This window comes from Balaenoptera borealis (assembly GCF_965194805.1).
Source record: "Balaenoptera borealis genome assembly, chromosome: 9".
NCBI classification, from domain to species: Eukaryota; Metazoa; Chordata; class Mammalia; order Artiodactyla; family Balaenopteridae; genus Balaenoptera; species Balaenoptera borealis.
The window spans coordinates 21205317-21228511 of NC_138873.1; the positions used below are offsets into that span (position 1 = coordinate 21205317).

A 23195-nucleotide genomic window follows, 5' to 3' on the forward strand; every position below is an offset into this window, starting at 1 on the left:
GCCCCCGCTCGCCGCAACTGGAGAAAGCCCTCGCACAGAAATGAAGACCCAACACAGCCAAAAATAAATAAATAAATAAATAAAAATTAAAAAAAAAAAAAAAAAGAGAAAGGTCCCAGTGTGGAAGCGCCATCTTTGATCAATCTGAGAAAGGCCTCTGTTGTTTGACTTTTTGGACAAATTCAAATATGCATACTGGCCTCATAGACTGACTCCACCACCACCCTGCCCCGTGGAATCATCTTCCAGAAAGGCCTCTCATCTAAAGCTAAACCTTAGAAGATACACATTTCTAATCTGAGAAATGCACATGAGGGGAAAGAAAACATCAGGTGTCTGGCTCCTAATGAGGCTTTTGCTCTTTACAGACTGCAGCTGCTTCTGTCCACCCTAGACTTCCCTCCCTACCTCTTGAAAAGAGCCTTACTTTCTCCACTGCCATCCTCGTCCTCATCCTCTTCATCGTCATCGTCATCGGTGTACAAGATAGGCCCATCAGAGTCAGAGTCATTGGCCTGGTATTCCCTCTGGCCTTCGTCCTCTGAGGCACTGAAGGATTCTGAAGATTCTCCCATCAGCCCAGGAGTCAGGAGCTGAGGCGCTGCCTCCCCCAGCTCGTCTTTGGTTGTGAAACTGTGAAAGACACAGAAACATGGGGGAGGCGTGAAGCTCAGAGCAACCCTCGGGGATGATGCCAGCACATGAGCGAGAACTCTAGTTTCATGAACATCCTTCAGGCTGGTGAAAGGAGAAAGCAGACACGGACCAGCTAACGTCACTGAAATGGGGCAACAATACTGCATTCCTTAACTCCCAAGGCTTTAGAGTCTTCATCTGTAAAATGAAAAGGACTGACGAGGTGGTGACTGATATATTTAGTACATGAATATTGTAAAACTATGTTCTGAAAATTTATTTTTCCCTAGCAGTAGGAGGTTCTGTGGAAAGAACAATGGGCTAGAAGTTCTTGGAGATTTGATTTTGCCTCCACTTTTTCTTGGACCTGTAACTCCTGCTTGTCTTTCATGTCTAGCTTAAAGCCTCAGCTCCCTGAGGACTCTTTCATTGGCCATCAGACTAGTTCCTTGCCCTCTCTCCCTGCTCCCACGGTGCCCACCGCACTGGAGCACTTAGTACACTGCATCTCAGTCTGCCTCCCCAGCCCCCCAAAGTTCCTTGACAAGCAGAACTCATATCATGTTGTAGCCCAGCCCAGTACCTAGAACGGTACTGACACAGAAAAGTTGATCTTCTTTAATTGGTATATGAATTAATCCTACTTTCATCATAGCCAGTGTATTAACAGTAAAAAATTATATATCTTCTCCATTTGTAAAACTGCCTGTCATAAGATTATACTAATAACATGAGATGGAAAATGTGAAAGCTAAGTGGACTCTTTAGAAGAAAGGTGATATGTCAGGATGCAATGAGTTTCTATTATTTAGCTTGGTAAGAGCCTCTGAGTTAAAGTTACTATAAATATACAAAGCTTGCCAATTTTCACAGACCAGAATTTAAAAAAATACTTTACATCAAAAACATATCATATCAAAAACAATGTAATCTTCATTTTAAGATACAGAAGTTCCCCACATTGCTTTCTGATACAAATAGAAGAATCCAAATTTGGATGTCACACTTCTGAAAGACCGTTTAGTGCAAAACATGTGCTTGCTGTTCTCACAGAAAAAAATCAAAAAAGAGTTCTTTGAATAATAAAAACAGGTAAACTTTGTCAGAACTGGAGGTACTGAAAATTCAACTTTGTGGCTGATAAGCCTAAGTGTTCTCAAAATTATCTATTTTTCACTTATTAGAAAAATCCAACAGCCAAAAATTCTTGTTTTCAAAGAAGGAAATATGAAATTTCTGTTTTAATTGTGTAAAATATATAAAGCCTAAAATTGACCATCTTAACCATTTTTAAGTGTGTAGTTCAGTGGCATTAAGTACATTCACATTGTTGTGCAACCGTCACCACCATCCATCTTCAGAATTTTTCATCTTTCCAAACTGAAACTCTGTATCCATTAAACAATAAGTCCCCATTCCTCTTCCTTCATCCCCTGGCAACCACCATCTTACCTTCTGTCTCTATGAATTTTACTATTTTAGGTGCTTCATATAAGTGAAATTTTACATTTCTCCTTTTGTGTCTGACTTACTACACTTTGGACATCTCCAAGGTTCATCCATGTTGTAGCATGGGTCAGAATTTCCTTCCTTTTTAAGGCTGAATAGTATTCCTTTGTATGTATAGGTCACATTTTGTTTATTAATTCATCATTCCATGGATGTTTGGGTTGTTTCTACCTTTTGGTTGTTGTGAATAATGCAGCTATGGGCACTGGTGTATAAATATCTGTTTGAGTACCTGCTTTCATTTTTTTTGGCTATATACACAGAAGTAGAATTGCTGGATCATATGGTAATTTTATGTTTAATTTTTTGAGGAACCACCATATTGCTTCCAAAGTACGAAATCTCCTTTTAAATAAGATTTATTTTTTTCACAGTCTGGATTTCTAGCATACTGCCACTGGAGGCCACTGTGGGTGACCGAAGCACGTTTAAAAGATATGCCAATTAATAACACATTCTGAAGAGCAGAACAAAGATACTTCAGGGTTGAGTCCTAGTATTTGTTCATATCACTGTTCATTAATTTATCATGATACCAATTATTAATTTAATCTCATCATTTGCATTTTATAATGTTTTGCAGTTTTCAAAGACTTCTGCATATATTTACAACTTAACAATTGTTCTATAGTATAAGGAGGGCAGGTAATTTATAGTTCATGGAACCCAAGAAGGCCATGAATGAGTTGCCCCAACAAGGTAGCAAGGCCAGTCTACAACCCAGACTTAAAACTCTCAGTCTATCTATCAAATGTGATGTTATATTTTAGTTTTATACTTAATATTATGTTATACTGATATTATATTATATATTATATTTAACTTAATATTAAATATTTTACTCCAAATTTTTATCGACCAACTCAAGACATGGCTCTCATTTTCCCCCTACGTTTCTTGGCACATTGAACAACACAATGAACTCTATTAATGTTTATGGAAATGAACTAGAAGAGTCAAGTCCCATTTGGATATGGGTTCCAGATGGGGTTATTAGTTTCTGCCTAAAATTATATCAGAATTATATGTTACTGATGCTACCAACAAATAGAAATCTACCAAATAGTAACTACCCTGCGCTATGTGAATAGAAGTAGATATTTTTACACATAGCCACTTGTCTTCTTTAAAGTTTTCACATTTGTATTCCAAACAGAAGCCTCTTCATAAAATGACAGGATTTTCTCACATTCGTTGACTAAACATAACTGAGGGAAAAGTTCTAAGTAAAGCAAGCGACTAAGAGCCAGAAATTCTAATTCACATAGCCACTTAAAAAGGGAAGAAAGTATTTGGAAGGAAATTTGAGAGACTACTTATTCCAAGCTCAGTAACTCAAGAGCAAACACAAACCGCCCCTGTGAGATGAACTGTAATTTAAAATTTTAATTTTGAAGAATGTACAGAGAAGAAAATCTCTATGCCCTCTTCTAGGAAAGCATTAGAGTTACCCTGACTGACAGGAAAATCTGTTATAAATACCTCGGTGTCTAATGATGTTCTCAGCTCGCTCCCTCTCATCACTGTCCCAGTGGAAATGGAGAACAGATGCTCACCTCTTTCGTCCGACAATCCTGCAAGTACTTGGGCTGAAGACAGATATCAAGCCCCCAGCATGCAGCATGGAGTTTAGCACAATATGGTGCCCTTCCTAAAATGGTTGTGCAAGTGGGCTGGACAGAATCAGGTCACCTTTGGAAATGGGCTTTCTCAGTGCTTAAGACTATCTGAGGAATTATTTTATATGTTACACCTTGTTCTTTAGTATATTGAATAGTGAATCCATATACTTGATCTCCTTCCCTAAATTCAGACTTTATCTTAAACACTTATACTTCCTGGGCATGTTAGACATTATTTTGGTAAAAACCAATCTTTACTGTAATGTTTTGTGCACTTTTGTATCTTTGGTGCTTAGTACGCTGCCTGGCACATAGAAGGCAAGCAAAAAATACATGGTGGAATGCTGAAGGACTGTTCAGTTCTGAAGGCTGGAATTGATGCCAAGGTTGGCAAACACTCATAATTAAGTGAAGACATCTGCTCTGCGCTGGAAGTATTCAGGACACCATAAGCATTCATTTCAATATCTTCTTTTCCCGAATCATTTATTAAAATGTCAAATAAAATAATTTGTACTTTAACATTTATTTACCTTTCCTTGGCTTTCCTTTGAATGATGGTGCTCAGAATGAGAGAAACAAACACAAAAGAAATTGCAAAAGAAGTAGAAGCAGGTGCTTTGGAAACTTATGAAATTCCTTAGAGCGCTGAGTGTGATGTGCAGCTCTGGGCTTGCATCCTGACTCTGCCACTTACTACCTGGGTGATCTTGGGCAAACTATGTTATCTCTCTCAGCATCAGTTTTCTCATCTATTCAACAGAGATATTTCAGGGGAGACTTATGTGAATCAAATAACTGACACTTCCTGACATTAAATAAGTGTTTAATAAATGGAGGTTAATATCACTAGCAATTGAGTAATTAAAAGTGATATTTTAGTCTCTTGATCCAAATCAATTTAATTAATGTACTAATTTTTTAAAGTATAACAGGACAAGGATTTTTTTGAAAGAGGAAATATTAAATTAAATAATGTAAAGAACAAATTTGGGTTTTATTCTTAGAAACAGAAGAGGCTGGATTTAAGAGCTCCAAGCCTCCCCTAGACAGAATTGGTAGTGACATCTACTACACTCTGACAGTCCTCTTCTCACACCTATGGGACAGCAGAGCTAACATGTCTTATTTATCCTTATGTAGAAAATTTATAGGACTTTGTGAGTGTTAGATCTGGAGGACAAAGGAGAATGAGGACCCTAGGATGAATTCCAGGTTTCTGGCTTGGGCAAATGGATGATGGCACACCTATAGCATACCAGATTCTGTACTGGTTGGTGGGGATATAGAGGTAAATAAGACATGGTGGGTAGTTCTGTCCCATAGGTAGGAAAAAACTGCTGTTAGAGTACACGCAATAACCAATTCTGTCTGGATGAATATTGAAAGGCTTCACAGAGGCGATAACACTTGAGCTGGGTAGGGAACTGAAGAAGCAAGAAAGGTAGCTGCTCTAAGGTTGGAGGAAAAGGAGTTGGAAAAGAGTTCCTTCCTGATGCTCTTTATTTTCTTGGAGATGGAGAAGGCTAAATAACTTGTTGAAATGGAGGTGGGCAGGAATGGGTGAGCAATCTGGACATAAGTGGTAAAGATGTAAATAAAGTAACCACTATAAGGGAAGAGGAGGGAATTGTCTAGGAAAAAGAAAAAGGACTGCTAAGCAGTGATGAGGCAGACTCTAAATGTCCTTGAAAGCACAGATCTGAAGTGTATCAGTCAGTAAGGCCAATGTAATCGTCTCCAGCAGCCCGTGGCATTCCTGGGGCAGGGCTATGAAAAATCAAGACACACGCACCCCACTGTTCATTGCAGCACTATTTACAATAGCCAAGGCATGGTATCAGCCTAAATGTCCATTGACAGATGAATGGATAAAGAAGATGTGGTACATATATACAATGGAATATTACTCAGCCATAAAAAAGAATGAAATAATGCCATTTGCAGCAACATGGATGGATCTAGAGACTATCATACTAAGTGAAGTAAGTCAGAGAAAGACAAATATCATATGATATCATTTATATGTGAAATCTAAAAAAAATGATACAAATGAACTTATTTACAAAACAGAAATTGACTCACAGACATAGAAAACAAACTTATGGTTACCAAAGGAGAAAGAGGGGGGAGGGAGGAATAAATTAGGAGTTTGGGATTAAAAGATACACACTATCATATATAAAATAAACAACAAGGACCTACTATATAGCACAGGGAACTATATTCACTGTCTCATAATAACTTATAATGGAAATGAATCTGAAAAAGAATATGTATACACACACACATATACATGAATCACTTCATTGTACACCTGAAACTAACACAACATTAGAAATCAACTATACTTCAATTAAAAAAAACCAAATCAATGGTTGGATTACAGGTGTGCTTACCTAACATTACCTGACAGGTGTGCTTACCTAACTAGATTACATTATAAAAGAAACCAAAGTAGGCTCCTTCCTTGCCAGCAGAGGGATTTAGTGATCTTTACTACCCAGCTTCATAGGAATACAGATAGAATATGGGGCTTTTGTGCCGACTCACCATTTTGCATTTTCTCTGCTAACACTTGAGCCAGTGCCTGAGTGGCCAGTGGTGCTGTCTGTCGCCTCTTCAGTCCAGAGAAGCTGACTTGGGTCTAAGGCAGGGACGGGCAGGTCGGCTCCGTTGCTGACCAGGACGACAGGAGCGTCTGAGGCAACAATGCTCTGCTCCTCCAGAGGGGGAGGAGGGGTGGGGGGAGGAGGTGCTGGAGCCACAGCGGGCGGAGGGGCTGCGGACTTGAGTTTGCCTGCGGTCTGCTCCTCGGTGCCGGGGGCAGTCTGCTCGGGTTTGAGACTCGCCACCCTGGTCTCCGAAGGCTCTCCTTTAAGGTCAGATATGCCAGAAGTGGTTGCATCTGAGGGCGGTCGAGACGTTGGCTGCTTGCCAGTTTTTTTCTTGCCCTTTGTGATTCCTACCATCCCTGTTTTGCTAGAAACTGTCTCCTTTGAAGCTTTAGGACGAGATGAGGTGGAGGAAGTAGATGGTGAAGCTGTTGCTTTGGAGCCAGTTGTTTTTCTTGAATGAGAGGAACCAGCTAAAGTAGAGAGATTTTGCATTAAGCGTCAAAGAAGAGAACACTTTTTAAATAAACTAACCCAGTTGCAATCATCAATGACCATGTTCCCTTTAAACTTTACAAATCTGTCTGAATAAATGCATAAAGGGAAACAGGCTAATGATAATAATGGTCTTGTTTTCTGCCCCCTCCTTGCCTCCAACCGAGGAGCAGTGATGCTTGAGGCCAAACCCTGAGGGACAAGCGTCCTCTGTCCACTCCCCCCTCCAGTCTTTAGCTGAGCCAGCCGAAGGGAAATCCTCACCTCCTTGCCCTGTGGGTCACCTGAAAAAGTCCCTGTATGCTCCAAAGAAGGGACATTACAGCGTGTAGAGGGCAGACACCAGCAGCTGTCTGGGTATAGTACAAGGTTACACCCATCACAAACTGTACATGTTCTATGATGCCTTTCTGGGAATGGAGTGGCCCACATTCAGAAGATGCTGGAGTATACACCACCAGCTCCTTTCTGGCCGAAAGCAAATTTACTCATCTTAACTGCTGAAAGAGCAAACTCCAAACTAGCTCTCCCCAGTGGCTGTAGAGAAGCTTGCCACCCTGCCCCATCTACCCAACTGCAGTGATAACGGGGCAGAGGGAAAACCCATGGTCACATATGAAGGACAAGTCTCCTTCAAAACATCAAGAGGCAGAAAAACGTCTTTTTTTTTTTTTTTTTACAAAAAATGTGTAAATGGGTAGTGTTTGAATAATCTGAAGGGAAAGAGTATCATTTTCAGAGCTTCTAAAACTGCTTATGTTCCTAGAGGGCCTTCATCAGAGGATGGCCATGGCCATGGCCTGCTTCTGGACAGGACTGCCTTCAACCAAACCATTTTCAGGAAAAAAAAAAAAAAGTTAACTCTCCTTTTCTTTTTGTCATCACAGGAAATACATTTAAACTCCTATGACCTTCATGATCTATACATTTCTCCTAATTGCTTTTTCTGTTACAATGTTGTATATTCCCTCTTTTTCCTGAGGGGTCAAACTATCTTCCACAGAAGAATTAGAAAAATCTTGTTAGTAATGTGGAGCCGATCCACACTGCATACAGATGTTATTCATTGTAACTTACCTCTGGTTATAACTTTATTGAAGTCAGCTGGGAGGGTCAGGAGAGGAAGAACAGATAAAGGAATAGACAGTGAGGTGTACGACTTCACTAACTCTGATCTACTGAAAAAAGGTAGTCTCACTTGGTGACAAAGATGCAGGCTTCAAACAAGTCTCTATGGCTTGGGGGCTTTATTATTTTAGATATCCGTAATTATGAGAATTCCCCTCCCCCATATCAGGGCCTGTCAATGTTTCTTTGAAATAAACAATCTTCATTTGCTTATAGGACAAACGTATTAAGCATACTCCTACAATCTAAGTCCATTCCAAATTTACCTTTCACAACCAAGATGCTAAGGACTTGCTGTCTAAACATGTTCAGTTATTTCTTGGGGAAACTGAACAGAATCTTTTCCACACATCAATTCTAATAATTTTTTCTTGTAGAAAAGTCTTTTTGTTTTTCTAACAGCAAAGTTAACTTCAGCCTTGCTTAAGGAAAGAGACAATTTTTTAGGCCTAGAGTGCAAATTCAAGCCATGTTACTATATTTCTCTTTTAAGTGTCATCTAAAATGAGGATTTTGCTGAAATGTTGCTTAAGTTGCCTTGAATTATAGCCATGGCTAAAAAAGAAATGCCACCTCTCCTCAGTTAAATACTTTTGTTGTTAACACAGGGTGTAACGAGAAAGAAAAAAAATATGAGATGTTACTTCACTAGCGAAGCAGGCGAATGTGGCAACCTGCTGTCTGGTGATCTGGAGGTCTACACTAACTTAGTAACAGAGGAAGAATCTGAACCAATAAATTTTTTTAAGAGATTAAATGTCTGACTGAAAATCAGGAGTGACATTTGAAGTAACTTTTCCAGAAGGTCAACTTTATTCAAATAAAACAAAGTTACCATGTAGAAAGTTCTAAATGGTTACAAATGGAATATGAGTGGGATTCTGAAGGAGTCACTATTTGATAAAAAAAGATCCTTGCACGCTGGGCTTGTTGGTGGACTTCAAGGCAACTCCTGTTTCTCTGTGATACCCTGAGAACAGCTACCTTCTTCACACTAAGCGCCAGCTGGGCCTCTTTTAATACAATGGATAACACGACTGTACTTTCCTCTAAGGAACATCATAAGTCTATAAAAAATCTTCAAGTAAAATATCTGGAAATAACTCCAAATCCCTCATGAAAGCTGTCACCTGCCCTGGTGTTAATCACCAGCTTTCTTCTGAGAGAAGTTAGAGAGAGGACAAGCCGAGTCAACCGTGACCTGCTGCCACACGGGGCGTGCGGAAGTGGGTCTTCACTCCCAAGGACAGGGTGAGAGTTTGGGGCTTTACTTCAGGAAGTAAATCGGCACCTGCCTCACTTCAAGCACTGCTCCTGAGGTGTGCTAGGTAGTCTGGGAAACACACACAGACACCAACGAGAACAGACACTGATGTGTGATGGAAGCTGGTCCCTGAGAAAATGGCCTGTAGGCACTGTTGGCAAAGCATTCTGAGATTTTCATTTTAGAGCTTATTAGAAGAGACCCAGACACACAAGGTCAAAGGTGGTAGACAGGAACACCAGGACAGAGACATCTATTTGCATTCTGAGTTCTGTCATGCTGTCACCTAAGCCACTCTCTGAATCTGAGCATTATGGGTATAAATTATAAGGGGGAAAGATTAATACCAAGGCATATCCTGGTAGCTGGTTTTGAGAAAGTTGCTGCTGATTTTAAGGAAAATAAGGTTTGCTATAACACAGGAGAATTTGTATGCATGTGTTAATGGGAAAAAGATGCTCAGCATGTGTATTTGGAATAATATCCTTTTAAAGGTTGGATGACAGGAGAGGCTTCTTTATTCCACTTCACTAGAATGGGGGCTCCACTTTGCATTAAGCATATCTGATGTGAAAGGAAAGCTGGACACACATGACATGAAGTGATGTAATCACCCAAACATCCCCCGGTGATTTGCAGTCACAGCTTGTAATCGCTCCACTAGATGCTTTCCCTTGTAACACATTGAAGTCTATGAGGTTGGGAAGGGGGCACTGAGCATGTAACTTCCAACTCTGCTGAGCAGTTGTGACTCCAGTAGAGAGTGGTGGCATGCAGCACTGAGTGATATGAACCCTTTGTCATTGGTCAGTAGAGAGATGACTATAAGGTTTAAGACATTAAGACCCAGCAAATATGTCAACGATGTAAGCAACATGTTTTTATGTGCAAACTTAAGATATTTTGAAAGAAAACCCAAGCCAAAGAGCCACCCATAAACTCAAATAGGCAGGCCAGCTGATGTCTAAATAACGTCAGATCACATCATCGCTATTCATCAGGCAGACTACTCCCTGTATCCTTCTACTGGGTTTTGTGCAGATAGTGGATATGCAGGATGAAAGACGTCTATTCACCCTAAACCTAACGAGGTGAATGGATCAAGTGGTTGACTTTTCTTTGGTAGAGACAGCAACAAAGGAATCTCCGGGGCATTCTCTGTGTCAAAGCTGAATCCACTGGTGTTACAACCTAAGACAGCAGACACCAAAAAGGCCATCATTCCTAGAAGAAGAAATCAGCCCCACCCCAGAGCCAAGCACCCTAGACTCAACCCCACAGAGGGCATACTCACCAGCCTCTCGGGTTGCATTTCGGCTTGTTGGCTTGGGTGGAGGGACGGGGGCCTGCTTACCAGGAGCCTTGGTAATTTTTTTAATAGGAGGCACTTCGTCACCCTTGGGGCTGGCCCCAGCAGCGGCCCCTTTTGGAGGCACAGGTGTTTTTTTGGGCTTAGATTTGGGTTTAGGCTTAGGAAGAGCTGGAGGAGGCAGAGCAGGAGCTGCTGGTGTTTCAGAGTGGTTTTCAGTGTTCTCTACAAATGAGAAAGTGAACAGAAGCAGACTGATACGGACACACACCATACACACCATATAAACAGGAGGAGCAAGACACAGTGCAACAGTGATACAAACATGCAGCTGCTTGGCCCCTGGGAACCAGTGGGGTTCTGCACCAGAGAGAGTGAAGGTTGGGGTAAAGAAGATCAAAGGCTAAAAGCCAAACTAGGGTGTGCTCTCCAGGTCCAAAAATCACTCCTGTGATAAAATAAGACTGCACAAGTGACTGTGATGAAGTTAAGTTCAGGGTGAGCATAAATGTCCACCACCAGGGGCTGACACCAACCTTGAACCGGTGGTTGCTGGACGATGATGTGGGCGTGAGTGCTAAATTTTTAACCAAACGGAAGGACTCCAAGAGCGGCAGATCAGCGCATTACACACACCGCCACAGGGTGAGGCTGACAGCACAGCAATGGCTGGACTCAGAGTTACCCTTCACTGAGGGACTTTCTCAGGAGAACTCAAGCCCCATCAACCTGAACGGGATCTGTGCTCCGTCTCTGTCTCATAGTGGTCAAAAATCAATAATTTTCTAAGCTAAGGGAGACTCTCTAGAATCTGGTACAGGAAGCACAATGCACTGAAGAATAAACTATTTTCTATTATTAAAATTTTCTCAAGTTCTCCCAGGGCACTAGGGCAGCTTCCTGTTTTACAATAACTTCCTCTGACCTTTTCAAACCGTGTCACAACTGTAGGTACTGGAGGGTGCAGAAACCAAAAAAAATATCAAATTTGTTTTGTAGTGTACACGCAAGTAATGAGTTTAAAAAGATAAACGTTAAAATTCATTTAAAAAAATCATACCTAAGAACAGAAGCCTCACACAAGATTTTGCATAACTAGAGTAGTATTAGTTTCTCATTTTAAAAAGTGGGGATGCTGAACGTTCATCCACGTATTCACATCCTTATCTTTTCTAATTGTGACTAGTTAAAATTAAAATACACTTTGGGTCCGAAGAGCTAAGCAGCATTTCAAAATGGAACACAACAAAAAGTGTAAGACAGCGTTAAGACAAGACTGAGCCTTTACTGAATATGTTCTTCTATTATCCAATGACCAAGAAAGGATTTTAATATTGGAATGCATCACATTTTACTATTTCTTTTGTTTCATTTCTCATCCCAGTGAGTGTGAAGTGAGGACTCCTCCCCTTTTTTTTACATCTCCATCATTCTACATGTATAACTACCATAAAAATGATTGAAATTTCAGTATGTAATGAATAAAACTTTTCTTTTACCTTCCCTCAGTCATGCAACCCACCCCAGTCACTGCAGCCCAAACGGACTCCTGAACTTGACTGTACTCATTATCTGAGCTACTTAGTCAACATTTATCAGAGGCTACTTGGTATGTTTGCCTTTCTGTTTATATATCTTGTCTCTTCAACTAAGCTGCTTAGCATCTATAATACAGAAGTGGCGCTCCTAACCCACCAGGTCTGAACCACAAGGCCACTATACCGCAAGAGTCAGAGTTGAGAACAATACAAGTTGACAGTCACTGAGAACATTTTATTTTAATGTAAAACATACAAATGTACATTTGCTAGTCTTTCGACTTAGGTTAGAGGCCTGTTCTTTAAGTACATCTTTGTACCTTTAGCCCCTGGCATAATGGAGATCCACCAATAACACCATCCGTGGTGAGAGCCAGTCACAGGGATCTGCACCATTTGGTATCTTAATTCTCTCTCCTGCTACGAAGCCTCACATCTCTTATCCTCTGCCTTCATGGCATATTACTGAGGGATCTTTTTTTCTGTCTGCCTAAGGTTTTTAAATTCTAAAGTTATGTCCCAAAGAATCCAGCTTCTGAGTTTGGGAAGGAGATGGTTCACTCTATGACAGCTGGAAATGACAATTCCTACTGGGTTGAGAATGTACACACTACACGCAAACTTCTGGCTACTCTTGGAGAAGCATGGTCCACTCCTCCCTCCTCTGTAAATTCTTTCAATTATCTGTGTGTGTTTGCCATATGGCCAATGTTTATGTTTACTCTGCAGTGATTCCTAACGGGTGTATGTGTGTGTGTATGCGTGCACGAGCACACACACGCAAACAGTATACTTTTCTGACTAAATTATAAACTGCTTTTGTCTGAAATTTTATATTCCATCAAGCAAGATACTCTAAACATTATGTCTATTCAGTGAATGTGACTGATCAGCTGGTAGTTATTAACACACACACACACACATCCGTGGGAAGTGAACTCTTGTATCTGGGAGATAATGAATAACGTCAAGAGGTATTTTTTACTCTTAGCATACGATCTGAAGAAAAGACATAAACTGATGGTGTAGAGGAGTATTACCTTTTCAAGAGGAGGTTAAGAAAGGGCTGCCCATGCACTCTGGCTTGATGAGGATACTACATCTCATAACAATGGTCTGGAGGTGAGCTAATGACTACACTTCCGAATGTGCCTCCTTCCACCACATGGAGAGTCGAGTCCAACAACACTTAGAGCAAATCTGAGAACTGCAGGCGGCCTTCACTTTGCCTAGAATGCACTTGCCCCCATTCCTCTCCTTCGTCTGACTGCATCCTTCTCATCTCCTCCAGGTCTCAGTTTGGAAATATCTTCCTCTAAGACCCAATGTTGGTCCCACTTGCAAGCTCCCTGGTTTGCTGTCCTCGGGCCTCCCAGAGCACTTTGCGTCTTGTATTACAATTGCCTGTGTACATGCTGGTCTCCACATAGGTCACGATCTGCTTGAAGGCAAAGGCCGTTTCTTATGCACAGTGTGCTCTTTCCCTGGCCCCCGTGGCTGACCTTCATGCTCACGTGGGGAACAAATGCAGGTAAGATACTTGTTACTTCATGGAAAGCCCTCTACAATGACCCAACAGAAATAATATCAGATACTTTTCAGATTTCTCATATTTAATACCAAGCTATATTTAACAGATTGCACATCAGTTTTTCTGCTGCTTATATATTTATTGATAAGGAATAATGGGAGACTAAGAGGCCCGAAGGCCTTCAGGAAAAAGTTCCCAGTGTTAGGCAGGAGAGGCCCAAGACCACCACCCTAACTCAGAATTAGGTGCCCTCAGGAGCCCCAGGAACACCACGTGTCCTAGGTATAGAACCTGCCCCCAGAGTAGTGGGAAGGCCACTTGACATTTGTTTTCTTTGCTTTGACGCTGATATTTCAAATATTAAAGTACTGACACGCTGTCTCAAAAAGAGATACAAGCATCTAGGATGGTTATGTGATGTGGTTTTGCAAATATAACCAGTTAATATATGAAATGAAGTTCTTGGGTAAGTTGACTTAATGCAAAAGGAAGGGGCACACTGCACCCCAAAATAAAGGGTAAACTGAGAACATGGGAGAGTAGATTTGCACGGTAGTAAGTTCGAATAAGAAGTGAGATCAAAAGAGGAGCAGAGGTAAGAGTAACTCTTAAGCTGTTTTTTCAGTATTAAATGGTGTCTTTCCAGAGCAATGAATGGTTTGTTTATAAGATATTTTCTGTGTACCATGATACTCCATGATGTTAGTCAGGAGTGACATTCTTTTTACTGTCAGGAAGTGGTTTCCATACCAAATGCTTCCCCTCACTCAGTGTGGCTCCAGCGGGGGCACTGTCTACACAGCGAGAGGGAGGCTCCTCTGTCTTATTAGTGCTGGGGCACCATGTCCAGCCTTTCCATCTCCTTATGTACAGACCAGCCAAGCAAGATGCTATCTCGGACCTTATTTGACCAAAGAGAACTGAATGTACTAATCCGAAGTAAAAAATAAGAAAACAAAAACATCTCTCAAATATCCATGAACCTATGAAGTCTGCCATTTTTTTGGAACATCAGGCCTGCTGGTTTAATTAACAGAAAACTGTCAGCAACTTTTTATTAGGCTGATAAGGGAAATACGGCCTTTGAAGTCTGTCCAGTGCACTGACTGACATTCCGCACGGACCAGGCAAGCACCAGAGATGGCACTGTTACATAAAGAAGGATGTGGTTTTGAATGTGAAAAGGCTGTATCAGGGACAAAGCACAGATGGATTTGAAATTTAACAGTGTGGTGAGACAGGACAGTTGGACTAAAAAATAAAAAAGTAAAAAAAGAAATCACTGCATTTCAACTGAAACCTCTTAAACTCTATTCAGGTCTGTTTTCTCTTATGTTCCAGGAATATTATCATTAAAAATTTTAGTTAATTTCTCATAATCAGTTCTGAGAAATCAACTAACATGATCTTAAGCATAACCAGAGCCCTTCAATGGAAACACTAAGTAAAGCCCCATGAGTACCATACTTAATATGGAATAAAGCAAAATAATAAATTTCCAACAGATTATTAATAGAGGCTTCTAAAATTTTCAAAGGCTAATTTATATTCAAATAATAAGAGGTTATGGACTTCCTGAGAAGATGATTTTAAGTTGTGTCTGTCAAAAGTTCTTTTGTTCCCTTTGCCTTTGGAGGATTTGGATCAAGAACAGAGGAAGAGAAGTTTCCTTCCAGCAATTTCTAAGAGTTCTCAAAATGCCTAGAGAGCCCAAACTAGGTTTGACAAATTTATGCCATCCAACTCAGAGGCAGGCATTATGGAAAAACAGCCTGTTTTCTGAGGATTCATTTCTACGCAGCAGGAAATCATCTAGAATCTCCCAACAAAGCATTACCTTACGGGGGTTTCAGTTCAGGTTTGCATAAGTAAGAGGCTTGGGGGTTCCTGCAACCGTGATAGGAATGGTATGGCGATGTAGTCAATCAGTGACCAGGAACTTGTGAATGTTCTGGGGGTCCTTGATAGACAAATATTTTGCAGTTTCTGCAATCTACCATAGTATTTCACTTTGGAAACCGAAGTCTCTAAAGAAGCCTTCAGGGAATAGCATAATTGCCTCTGGCATATTTTGAAATTTCCAATTGCACAGACAAATAAATCATGGAGCAGAGGTTATGGCCATTCCAGCAACCAGAATCCCCGACATTACTGGGAACTATTCCTGGGTCTCCCAGAAATGTCTGAACCTGGACCAGAACTTACAGTGTTGGGTGTGCGGATGCCACCACCCAAGCTCCCACTTCTAAAGAGATAATGCTGGGCTGAGCGAGCCATCAATAGTTATGCTATTCCTCCAAGCTGAGCTGCTATAATTTGAAAGTAACCAGCAGAGAAAGATGTTCAGACTGCTGGCTTTTTTTTAAAGATACTGAGGGGCTTCCCTGGTGGCGCAGTGGTTAAGAATCCACCTGCCAATGCAGGGGACACGGGTTCGAGCCCTGGGCCAGGAAGATCCCACATGCCACAGAGCAACTAAGCCCGTGTGCCACAACTACTGAGCCTGCGCTCTAGAGCCCGCGAGCCACAACTACTGAGCCACGTGCCACAACTACTGAAGCCCGCACGCCTAGAGCCCAAGCTCCGCAACAAGAGAAGCCACTGCAGTGAGAAGCCCGCGCACCACAACCAAGAGTAGCCCCCGCTCGCTGCAACTAGAGAAAGCCCGCGTGCAGCAACGAAGACCCAATGCAGCCAAAAATAAATAAATAAAATAAATAAATTTTTTAAAAAAAGATACTGAGAAAAAGCTCCTGAGGAAAGGATAACATTCCCAGACATCTCTAATGATAGAAGAGGCCACCCCTTCCGATTCTTACTATTAATTAGCCCCCTTTAATAAAACATTAAATGATGTGCTTATAAAATGGATGTAGCTACCTGAGGAAACCATCCAATTTCTCTTTGCTAGTTATCGTTTCTCTCCTCTTTGTATTTGCAGAACTCCTCTCTACTGGTCTTAGGGTCACTATTTGGAGCCTAAGACCTGCTTCTCAACTTTGAGCTGTAAAAGAATATGGGGTTTCTCTTGATTTTACCTTTCTTATCTTCTGCCTTTTCCTCCAGAGGTGATGCTTTTTCAGCTACAGAGCCATTACCTTCTTCAGATTTTACTACATTTTCCTCTCGGGTAGATTCCTCTCCGATGGGTATCATGTGCCCGTTTGAATTTTCAAAGTTAACTGTTACATCTCCATCTAAAAATGGGGAGAGAAACACCTAGATGTCTAACTTGATGGCTTTCTTAAAACCAAGTTTTCCAGTTACTAGGACTGTAGGGTTCAGGTTTATGTTTCAGACCTGGGAACCAAATACATCCTGGACTATTTTCACCATGTTTTACTGAATAATTCATTCAAATGAAAGAGCTAGAACATTCTTAGTCTTGGGGGAAAGCAGTTATGGAGGGAGTATCCAGGAGCCATCTCAAGACAGTTAGGAACGATTAACCTAATTATAAAATATCCCTAGGCAGGAGAGTCCCTCTCTTCTTGGGCTTAGTTTTGGTTGAAGTCAATACTTAGGAGTCTCTTTGTCATTCAGAAACTGACCTGTGAAAAAAGGAATCTGAAAAATGGAATAAACATTTTTAACAAGCACCAAAAACACAAGGTGAATGCAAATACACAAATAACATGAAATGCAACTACACATACAAACGATTAGTGGGAGAATATGAACATTTCCAAGCACCACTGTCTCCAGAATATTACATCCATGACATGTTAACTTTACACAGTAATATAACTGCTACTCTATTCAGGGAAAGATGGCAGTAAGGCTAACTGTATTTTCATTTTCCTATTTATGGAAATATTAAAATGTACTCAGGGAATTGTCATATATAGCTGACCAGGAAGTCTTTAAGTTGAGCTAATAATAATTTGAAAACATTAGGAAAAAAGTGTAAAAAAAAGCAATTACAGGGGAATTTTTTAAAAATCACAACTGAAATTAAAATTTATGTTATCTAAATCACAAATAACTAATTTTAACACCCCTGAATGTTTATAAATTCCTAGGAGTTTCTAAAGTGAGAGAGATTTTGCCAAAACTCTTAATTCAGTGATGCTTGAAATTTTAACTGTAGTTCAAATCAGGAAAATTTTTAAGAAGCTGTGCTACCACTGTAAAAGCAAAATTAAAGATTTGAAGTTTTTACTCAGCAAACTTGAAGAAATGCATGATTAGAGCTGATTTTATGCAATTTTTGATTAATCTTATTTTGGCAATCATTCTAAAACAGAGACCATCTCCCAAGTTTTCATTAAATATGATTGAATTGCTTTGGCTCAACAATAAAATCCATTGGCCTTATTGACAAAAACAAGCATGGCATTTTAATAAGTAAAATACATGTCACAGAATTATGTCATACTTAAAATGAACAATTGTTCCTTAGTCATGTAACTTCCAAGTACCTATAATCCGATTCCTGTATAAAACTAAAATAGACAATAATTGAAGGCAATGCCATTGCAAGTAGATCTCAACTATTTCAATAAAATTAAGGTAATGATTTTTTAAAGACTATACAACAAACCAAAAAGAAAACAAAAGATTCTTAGTTCTTATTACTGGATCCCAAGAAATTTGCTAGTAAAAAAAGAGGGAGGGGAGACACAATATAATGTCCAGGTACTGGATTCAGAAAAACAAAAAATAATATAAGAACGGAAAATTCCAGACAAAATAGAAAACGACTTCTTTATATAAAAATCCTCAATTTTTAGGTAACCCAAATATAAATTTACCTTTGTTTTCTATGACTTTAGTTGGTAATGAAAACATGTTGATATCATGTTAATGACAATTTAATTGTTTTAACCATTATTACATTAAAAATTCTTTAGTAGACTAAATAACTAATTTTTAAAATTCAGAACAAAAAACCTAGAGAGAAAATTAAATAATTGCGGGCACAAGAAGAAATTGGATTATCACATGATAGAAAGAAATAATCAACAATGTAGAAAGATACTTACTCTGAGATATAAAGCTAAAGTATAGGAAATAATAGAAAAAGGAGTCATGTTTGTAATAAATATGGAATTCAAGAATAAAACAGAGGAGAACTGAAGTTATTATTAATTAATTGGTGTGTGTATTGAAAAGGTTTTCTAGTTTTGCGTATTATTTTATCAGTAGAATTAAAATAAGTTAAGTCCTTGATATAGTTTATATATGTAAGTAAAATACAAGCTCAGCAAAGGAAGGCAAGACAAGATGTTGAGCCAGGCTGCAGGTTACAGTAAGATGTGCCCACTCCAAGTCTTACAGGAGCATTTGTATGCAAAGGAAGGAGAAAACTCAGACAAGGGTCGTAAGCTTAAAGTAAACCAAGAGATAAAGCACACAGAAATAAGTGGTTAAATAAGAAGCATGAGAGTATTTGAGGGACTTCCCTCTTTCTGGTAAACTGGTACATTGGGGATACAGTTAACACAGGAACAGAGACAAGAAGAAAATCATGTAAGAACAGAAGTTGAGTGACTCATTAGAAGGTTAAAGAGGACACCATGGGAGAAAAAGAAAGGAGGCTGTTATGCAGGCAGAAACATCTACATGCCTTCACGTTAAAGCTAAGGGAAAAGATGGAAGGTAAGAACCAGATGACTAAACTTGGACCAGACCATGGACTTCTCAGGAGAGAAGGCCAATCACTGAATTTTTAGATTGAAGTTAGATCTTGGCGTAAAAAAGGTCATCTAAAAGGAATAATAATAGCTGGGAGTGAAGGTATGGGGTGGAATGGGATGAGGTCAAATCCAGGGTAGCTGGCAGGATTTTAAAAGTCTATTTGGCTCACTGAATAAAGGGCATAATTGACAAGCACTGTCAAGAGCTAAGACAAGGTCAAGAACATCAAGGCAAAGAATGAACCTTCACTGGCAGAAGAGAGGAGGTGTTCACCAAGCACAGCAGCTTCCAGTCTCTGGCGAGAGCTGGAAACAGACCGAAATTCTCAAGATAATTGTTTTTGGAAAAATGACAGAAAACTATTTTCCCCAGCCCTTGGCTGAAGGTGGGGAAGGGCTCTATTTACAATAAGCCTCACTGGGAATTTCTAAGTATTTGGTAATTTCTGTAGTTCTATATAGGGACCATGCAAAAAGTAGAAAGTAAGACTCAGTAATTGATGACTTCCCAAACATTAAACCTATACTACACTATGTTTAGGTTAAAGACTGTTTTGTTATTTTATGTTTTAAAACTTTTAACGTTCGGTCTGCAAACATTAAATACAAAGATCCAATAGAGTCAGATTTCTGGAAAGTAAGTATATGAAATTGTAATCCATCTTGCAAATAGTTTAACAGATTAGGCAAAATAAAACCAAGCAATGTTAAGCATTTCTTTCAGCTGACCACTGACTGCCACTTGTCTTTAGAAAAAGTAAACGCTTTTCTAGCTATAATTTTTAATTGGGTAAAAAAAGAGGCCTTTAGTCTCTAACTTTAATACTCATTAACAGTTTTGATCAGAAATTTTTCCTTTTTTTCCTTTCTTTGAAAAGGTTTCCAAATAAAGGATACCAAAACAGTGCACTGGCCCACGCTATAAAGGTGATCGCCCAGCATTGAGCTTTCAGTGGACATGTAATTTCTCTGCCGTCTCCAGGGAGATTAGGGAGGAAGCAAACTTTGATACCAGCAGCAAGCCCACCTTCAAGTACAAAAATGTTAAGGATGTACATTTTTTATTTCTAAAAGTCCCAGGAAGGAAATGAATAGCTTCAAGGTAATAGAAAATTAGGGACTACTTTAAGTTCATTCATAAAATGGAGTGAGAAAAGTACAATAAATAAAATACCTAAAATTTTGAGGGCTCAAGAAAAATGGCAGTATTCACTCCAGACGTCCCTATTTTCTCTGCAGGAGTAAAATAGTAAAGCATCTCCTAGCTCCTTCTAGAATATTCAGATGTTGGGAAAAGCGTGGCATTTGGATTTACAAATAGTGCATGCCAAAAGAGGTTAAGCTCTTTGCAAGGAATATATATCAGGAAATGAGAAGAACTATTATTTCAATTCCAAATCAACAGCATTTTATTTGTGCCTATAAAAGCACAATAATAATATTTTACCCCAGTAAATGTTTGGAGGGGTGGGGTGAGGAAAGGCATGAGGTAAGTCAGCAATGTTGCAACAAAAATTTCCTTTAGTTTTATAGTAGTGGGAGCAATGAAAATCATTCAGTATTATTTATTTGGAGAAATAACCATCTTGGTATTTCTTTTGAGGGTCTATCTCAGTTTCTATCTAACCCTTGTCTTTTTGAGCAAGATTCCCCCTTGGGAGGATAGAGGAAAAAAGGGAAGAAGATTAGAGGTAGGGGAAAAAACACTTGGAAATAATAATTGTTAGTGATATGGTGAGAGAGAGCTAGATTCAAAGAAATGAAAAGAGAACAATGCTGGGAAAATTACTTGAGAGAACACATAAAGCAGATTAATTTAATTTGCCCATTAATCCTTATTGACTGTACATTTGAGTGTATTACAGAGTATAAAGGACGAGAGGTCTGTTTACCATCTCTTTTCTCTCTCTTTTCTTTTACTGGTAGACTTAAGAAACCAAAAGGCATGAGCCAAGCTAAAACTTTGCATTTACTTAAACAATTGAGTTTACTTGTATAGACAGATTGAAGCTCAAGAACAGAGAATGAATCATGTAAGCATTTGTATCTTATCTGTATCTCCTGCCACAGAGTAGCTTTGTAAAGCTTTAGGTTTAGGGTGACATATGGTGAAGGACTCACCAAAAAGGTCATTGAATTTCTTCTCTAGAAAAACCTTAGATTCTCTGCAGCCCACAAAGGCATTCTGAATTAAAGCAAGATTCTCAGAGTGTGGTACTTTATTTCCCAAAGACCATGATCATCTTAAATTTCAAAAGAAAATGAAAGAAAGACCAAAGAAGGAAGGATCAAATTATTTTAAATGTATGATTAATTTCCTCACCTTGATCAGGCAATTCCTTAAGAACTCCCCTTCTTATCAGCTCCTCTCTACTTTGTCTTGTAGAAATCTTCCTTTCTAATACTTTTAAAAAGAATAAGCACAAGTAAGAATCAAGTCATTGCTTAAAATAATTATGAAAAACATTTCAAGTAGAATTGAGCATATTCATTCTGTTGACTTAAGGGCTCAAACCCCAGTTTTTCTGGTTGCCTAGCAAACCACGTGATTGGAATCAACATAATTAGGACAGGGCAAATAACCCCAGCCCAAGACCTGAAGCTCAGCCACTGTGCCTCGTCTTCCAAATAACGGAATGTGGCCAAGAATCCAGACACATTATCCCGTATCAACTACGGAGCACCAAGGCTACTTCTCACTTGGAAATACTCCTTTCTTTAGTAATGATGCATTCTAAAACACAGGCTTCTATGAATGTGCAATGTATGAATGTGCTTACATGGAAAACAAACTTTCAGTAGACACTCAGGTAACTCAACTCATCTGAACCTCAGACAGAAGGGACTTCTTTTCTAGTGTTTTCTTTCTCACATCATCTATTACAAAAGTCCAACATTTCTGTAATTCTTTTCCCTGCCATACCCACAAGTTCTAGAGTGTTCTGGTGTATCCCCTGACAAATCCCAAGTCTTGGGAGGATGGAGTTAATTCATGTTTTCATAGTATGTAAAGGAATGGGAATCTCAACACTGATTCTTTCTTCTTCTGGAAGAAATTAAATTCCTGGTACAACTTCAGAACGGAGTTTAGGAGCTCAGGGTGGGACTTCAGTAGTATTCACCTTTTATGTCTATAATATTAGTTCCTAAAGCCTACATGTCTATATGACCACTAGTTCCATTCTCCACTTTCAAGGGCCAAGAAGGTGGTATGACAGGGTCATACCATCTTCTAATCCTTTGAGCCAACATTCCTCAAAGTGCATTCTGCCAAACTCTATTCCCTCTGGATGTCCTGTTCAAGAAAGCACCTTGACACCTAAAACAGGGCCAGAGAAGGGATCTACCTAGGGCTCTTTGGGGAAAAGGAAAGGTACATTGGTGGAGAGTAGGTATGCACAGTAGGACTAGATTCTGACCCCCCCTAAATTCCTACCCCTGGCTTCATAATTTGCAAATCCTAAAGTCACCCTGGACAACATAATTTCAAGACCTAAATGAAACCCCATTGCCCCAAGCCACACACTCACACATACTGAGAACGTGTTTTTTGGGGGGTGCTCCAGGTGGCCTGAAGCTAGGACACTGGGTGGGGGAGGGAGGGACGTGCCTTGGACCAGCAGCTTTGTATTAAGCGATGACATGAGCCCCAGAATAGCAACACTTAGTCTCTTAAAGAAATTGGATTTTTTCCCCCTTTCTGATAACTAGGAATTATGTATCTTGGTTGCCAGAAAAGTCAGAGAAAAGCTTGATATTTACCATAGATTTCATATAATTCATGGATGAAATCTGTTTCCTCCTTCTTAGCGAGTGACCTGACTTCATTTATATTTTATGTATAGCATATGCGTACTCTTTACTCTAAGTTTTGTCCAACTATTTTTTTTTGGTTAGACTCAGAATGTA

The 23195-nt window shown here is 39.6% G+C and overlaps 1 protein-coding gene across 8 annotated transcripts in view; it reads right to left on the reverse strand.

Moving 5' to 3' along the window:
* The window catches only part of PHACTR2 (phosphatase and actin regulator 2), a gene marked incomplete at its 3' end in the record, with an annotated part of 263313 nt that overhangs the window by 34093 nt on the left and 206025 nt on the right, over nt 1–23195 (reverse strand). For 5 of the 8 annotated variants that reach the window (XM_082405470.1, XM_082405469.1, XM_082405474.1 and 2 more), the window contains exons 3-7: nt 21610–21690; nt 16686–16844; nt 10564–10803; nt 6321–6855; nt 428–633 (exon numbers count right to left, since the gene is read on the reverse strand). In XM_082405470.1, the coding sequence (XP_082261596.1) occupies nt 428–633; nt 6321–6855; nt 10564–10803; nt 16686–16844; nt 21610–21690 (1221 nt within the window). The remainder of the gene's footprint in view (nt 1–427; nt 634–6320; nt 6856–10563; nt 10804–16685; nt 16845–21609; nt 21691–23195) is intronic. The other 3 variants (XM_082405472.1, XM_082405473.1, XM_082405476.1) reach the window with 1 other exon arrangement.